General features: G+C 35.5%; 1 protein-coding gene across 1 annotated transcript in view; it reads left to right on the top strand.

Annotated features, from left to right (window-relative positions):
* Positions 1-2,593: 2,593 nt before the first annotated feature.
* CERKL (ceramide kinase-like) overlaps positions 2,594-6,000 on the top strand; it is a 34,909-nt gene continuing 31,502 nt past the window's right edge. The window contains exons 1-2 of the mRNA XM_009885626.1: positions 2,594-2,738; positions 3,734-3,976. Coding sequence (XP_009883928.1) covers positions 2,594-2,738; positions 3,734-3,976 — 388 coding nt within the window. The remainder of the gene's footprint in view (positions 2,739-3,733; positions 3,977-6,000) is intronic.

Here is a 6,000-nt window from a genome sequence, read left to right as displayed (position 1 = left end):
CACAGTCACGTTTCATGTGTATTTTCTGCTGTTTTCCCTGTCCTCCAGGTATTTGTTACGGAAATTAAGTCGTCAAGTACCACTTCTAGATGTTGGGCCCCTATAGCAGGAAAACAGTCCAATAAGTGTTTTGTTCTTGAAGTGTTTGTGTTTATATTTTAATAACACACTTCTCTTTACAAACTGTTGTATTTTTCAGTAGTACTGCTTTTTTATTTGTGTATGTTTCCATCAATTTTGCTGTAAACATGAGATAATCTATTTGTTTAAAGCCTTGTTTAACACTCTTAAATCGCAACCCAAATTTTAATTAGTTATAATTAAACTGTATTTGAGTGTATTAGTACCTCACCCTTTTATTTAGCTCAGTGTGGTGTATTTAGACAAAATTTTTTTGTTAACTAAGAGATTAGACTACCATAAATAAGAAAAATGTAGGGTAGTCTCATTGCTTGAAATCAGTGAGAGGATAAATAAAACTTCCTAGAAATTCATATATCCAGGCAGGCTTTTTTTTCTTGCTGTATTTGGGGGGAAAAAAAAAGGTGGACATGTGCAGAAACTGTGAGTACAATTAGCGTCAAGCAGATAAATCCAACTCTAATCCTGTTTACGCTCTACATCAGACAGATGTGCTGAGATTGATTTAGACAAGCCCTTGGCTTATAGTAATTTTTTTTTAAAGTGGCATATATTCTCTTTTTGTTAGATCTGTGTTAAATGTTAAGTGCTGTTAGTTTTACTCTTCCTAACGCCTGTAACCTACTTTATAGAGGTTCCCTCTCTGCTCTCATGATGACAGAGCAGCCTGGTACAAGAGATTATCTTTATTCCTTGTAATTAAATTGACTTTTCTTTTTTTTTTTTTTTTTTTTTCCAGAAGATACAACAATGGGAAGTGGGTACTGAATTAAATAAATAGCATGATATCTAATAGATGTATACTTAAATCTCTTGGAAGAACAGATGGTACCCAATATCTTTCTAAGTAATGTGAGAGGACAGTTAATGTCCTGAAACAGCTAGCAATAACCAATATGATACTAGTGAAACAATAGGGTTTTTGAAGTTTAAAAAAGTGTCCAATCCAAGATACACTTTATTTTCATAGTAAACTTGGTTGTTATCCCATACTAGAAATATTTTATAAATTTAAATAATTACTTAAATTTTCTTTATCTGAATTGTTTTATAAAACTTTACTGTATTTGCAATGATACTATTTTTAGTAAAAATAGAAGATGAAAATGAGTGTTCCTAGGGACTTTTATGGAGATTTCTTTTCAACTTTAGTAAAAGTTGGCTGTCTTAACCCTACTAGCTAGTTCAGTATTTCCTTTACAATTTAAAACTTGAGGATGATGCTTTTGTGTGATTCAGTATTCCTACAGTTTATGTGCTTCTCCAAGCTGTAACTGGAAATGTATTCCAGTAGAACAACTAGAGTCAAATACTACTTTTGAAAATGTTGTGCTGCCTAGTAAGAATGTATTATTTTAAATGTCAAAAGTTTTGACGTGCATCTGAGCAACACAAGAATTTGACAAATACAGAGTAAGAGGAAGATGTAAAAGCAAACAAAAATCTGGCTGAAATAGTAGCATGAAAAGAATAGACAAGACCTGGCTTATGACTAAATGTCATTCTATCAGGCTAATGGGGGAATAAAAAGGGTTTTAACACGCCTTCTTTTTACTTGATTTGTGCAGGACAAATAGGCTTATGTTTGTCATTTATTTGTGATGCATATGCTTAAAATCAGCATTTACGCCCAGATGTTTTAGAAGAACAATCTAAAGTTTGAAAAAATCCAGATCTCTGGTTTGGCAATGTTAGTATTAAGGTTGCTTGCACAATGTCCACTCACCCTTTGAGTCTATGCAAAATCATCGTTCAAATGGAATCGTACAGTTGTTTTCCCCGCAGCACCCTGGTTTCATTCAGTGTATCTTGTAGAAAATACTTTTATAGCAGTGACTACAGTACTTTAAGCTTTGTTTTGTTTTCTGTTTGTTGAGTTACCTCCCGTCTATTTGCTGCATACTTCTGAAAGTCTGCAATACAGAAGATTTCCCTTGTGCTATCAGTGCACACAACCATGTACTTGTCACAGCATTCCTACTAAGAATGGAATGATTTTAGTCCAGTTTTACACCTAGTTTTACACCTAAGTAACTGACATATGGAGAAATTAACATGGTAAAATATAATAAGTTGTAAAAATATATAGGAAGTATGATAAGGTCATGCTTCTATCTGCAGTAGGTTATTTGGTATGGAACAGGAAAAAATGGGTTGGTTGAGAATTGTCAGGAGAGGTAATATTGACTTAAGCTTCAGCTGTGTTAGTATTGCTGAGGTGCAGTCTTCCAGAATTTCTGGATAGAAAGATGATCACTGCATAGTCTGGCTCAAGAAACGATGTTGAGAAATGCCAGCCTCAGTCTGTTACTAGGATTGACACAGGCTTGCTTATTTTTCTGCTCAGAAGAAAGTATGACACTCTGAAGCCCCCAGCTTCATGTGGTGTAGTGAAATCGGTGAGACGTGGTTTTGCAGTCTCACACCTGCAGTGCTGTCCATCTTCTCCGGGATGACGGTTAAAATGGTCTTTTGCAGCTTCTCCCAGGCACTTCAGAACATCATGCAGCAAATATTCATCAAACAGAACCTGTTATGGCTTTTGCCATTGAAAAACCGCTTGAACGAGCTGTTGCTAGATTTGGAAAAGGTTTCTGGTTTCTAGCGTTTCCTGCCTTGGGCTGCAAAAGGACCTTTATTGGTCTAGCGTATCGGATGTGCTGTAATTGCAAAGAAAGCAGGAAAACTTGTCTTTTCACATCCAGAGTATCCGACACCTACAGGAACGGTGACATTTTGCCGTCAGTCTGTGTAGCTGCCTTTGTTTTTGAGGAATCAGGTGTTTTACAGCTCAAGAGAGCAGAAGGAGGAGAAGCCTGTACCACAGTGGTTCAGTTGGTACATCTCCAAAAGGCATTTGGAATGAGTGTCACTGAAGTTACAGTGTCTGCAGCCACAGTGTCTGTGTCTATAACATTCACGAGATAAGAAAACCTTCGCTTAGTGTTCCAGCACTAACACAAATCTCCCCTGGGGTGAGGGTCTTGAACTGTCACAACAACTTTGGAAATTGTTTTTCTGTTACTTGTCTTCTAAAGTAAATTGGTAACTCGAAAATGAAAGATAAGATGGGTGACATGCTTTTGGTTTATTTTTCTATTTTTAACTATTTTCTGATGTGTCTCTAGTCTAAACCCAAAAGGCAGAAGGTGTATCAAGTGAAAAATACATTGAACATTTAGTCAGCTTGGGTCATAGCGCACTTTCTGATCCAGGGTTTAGGAGACTGCATGTGCTATAATTGCTACGATTTAGGGGAATACAATGAAGAATTTGCTTTTTGAATGCAAATAATAATAAAAAAGGTGGTATTTTATTCTTTTTTTTTTTTTTCAATATCAGGAAAGGGATTAAATAACCTCTTTGAATTCATGTTATTTGTATAGCTGGATACCTAAATACCGGAAAGTTGGTAAAATGTAAGACTAGCGATTGAGGCAAATGATATGCAGTGGGTTTCAATATAGGCATGAGCAGATGCAACAAGTGAAGCTAGAGATGAAGCCGTAACAGTTTGGGTTTTTTTTTAAGATATTACTTGTAATCACATTGAGAACACTGTTTTTTCTTTTTTTTTTTTTCTCCCCTACAGGTGATTCCAGTATGGTTTTACAGGCTCAAGAGGAGATAATTGAAATGAAAGATGTATTTTCAGTAAAACTGAAACGTCGTCGTTTTGTAGGGCAGAAAAAAGGTGGTACTTTGTTGGGTATCACAATTTTTAAATGCTTGAATAAAGAAGAGAATAAACTAACAGACTGTGCTATTCATTTAAATAACTTAAGTGAAGATCATTGTCAATCATGGTTTAGACATCTAAAGGAAATTTTGAATGGTAAGCACTTAATTGGGGTTGATGTCATTATTATTTCAGACTTGTTTCTATTGGCAATACATACAGTTGAGTGAAGCCTAGAAAAATATTTTTCCTGTGGAAATTAAGACACACAGATATGAATATTATTGCTGGAAAATGTTTACTACTGAAATTTTACATGGTGAAGTGTAACATTTAGGAAAATGTCAATAATTGACTAATGCATTAAACAAATCGATGCTATTTTTTGGAAGTGTTTTGAAAGCTACTGAAAATAAGCAGCTTACTATATTCTGACTGAAGAGTCTTCTGGGAAATCTGTTTCTTAAAGAAATAAAATATATTGTTGATGGTTTCACTTGGAATTGCAGCACATCTAATGGTACTACAGATGTTGCAATTGTGGGCACTCTTCAGGGACTTCCGAGTGACTGTTTAGGAGCTCCCACTTGAGACCCACAGATGCGTTAAGAGATTAATGGGAGAGGCTTTCCTCTTCTTCATAAATTCACAGGTGGAAGTGCTCTTAAGGTTTTGTAGGACTCTTACTGTGTAATTTTATACAAAATGTATGGACAATAGCTAGTGATGAGAGGCAATTCTTCATTTCAAAAATATCTTTCTGGGTTTTCCTGGGCTAATGCCAGTTTCAGGATGCTTTGTTTAGTGTTTAAAGTTTAAGGATAGTTGCATTTTTTTTTCATGGAAGCTGTATCAAAATTAAGAAAAAATATTCACCATTTAGAGAAAAACCCAACAAACCAAAGCCTTTCACTGTAATTTAATACTATCAACATTGGAAAGACACAGAATATAGCACACTTGTGATTTAAAAAAACAAAACAAAAAAACCCCACAAACCACTCTCTGATTTAGCTCCAAAATGTGTCTCTGTTTACAGACTATAGCAAATGAGTTTGTTTATTATAGAAGAAAACCAATCCATCTTGTAATGGCTGAATTGTTAATACTGAGCCAGATTACAGAATTCAAATCTCACACATCTGTAGTGCTTGTAATAACACTTTCAATAGTGATTTATAGTTTACTTCTACTAAAGTGACTTTGTCAAAAGCAGACATTAGAGAAAGTAAAATAATATGAGTTATTAACAGTGCATTCTGACACTGCTTGCTTAGAATATGCTTTGGATTTTCCAAATAAAAGTGCCTTCCCTTGTCCCTTTTTGAAAGACTTTATTACGAAATATCTAAATCTGCAGAAGTGCCAATATTCTTGCAGATCTCCAGCTACCCATAAAGGCAGGGACATCTGCATAGGGAGTAAATGTCTTTTTTGTTCCCAGATTACCCTCCATCTATTAGGAGCAGTGATATCATATGTTCACAGAAAAAAAGCTGCAGTATCTCCTGCTCAGGTTGTCTTGACTTTTGAGGTGTAGTCTCTGTTTTATAGCTTTGTAATTGGAAGCTCCCTGAACCTGAAAAAAAGCACTGCGTGCAATGTTGCTGTTTCTAGTTCTTCCTTCAGCTTCTATCTTTCTCCAGAAGCTCGAACCTTGCACAGATTTTTATTGATCTGTAATCCTTACATTTTTCTCCTTTTCTTGTAGCGCAGGAACAATCAGGACTTGGGGGGGGTGGTGGGGTGGGTGCGGACATGGGACACAAGAACAACAACCAAACCCAAGCCCCAAAATATAATTTACTAATGTGTATATTGTTTTAAGTTCTGTAATCTCAATAAAAGTAGTTCTATGCTGTTACATTTTGAAGACTGAGTAGATATTCAAGCTGCATTTCTGTCGAGAAAATCAGCAAAAAAGCAGCAGCATTTTTGCATTTAGTGTGGAAGAGACACATCATCATTAATTTAAACAGTGATGGTATAGTAATGGTTTAAATCAGAAACAGGTTTTATTTAGAACGTACTGAACATTGGCAAGAAGTTCCCAGTGGGATTCAAGTCTGGACTAAAAGTATAAAGTGCAGATAAGTTCTGTTGATTCCTCACTAACTGAAATCTCAACAGGCACATTGATGTATCTGTGTTTGAAACAGTGATGAATTTTCATAGTTTTT

This window comes from Charadrius vociferus, unplaced genomic scaffold (assembly GCF_000708025.1).
Source record: "Charadrius vociferus isolate BGI_N301 unplaced genomic scaffold, ASM70802v2 scaffold315, whole genome shotgun sequence".
Classification (NCBI taxonomy): Eukaryota; Metazoa; Chordata; class Aves; order Charadriiformes; family Charadriidae; genus Charadrius; species Charadrius vociferus.
The sequence above is the reverse complement of the archived record's forward strand: the minus strand, read 5'-3'. Positions and strand labels throughout refer to the sequence as shown.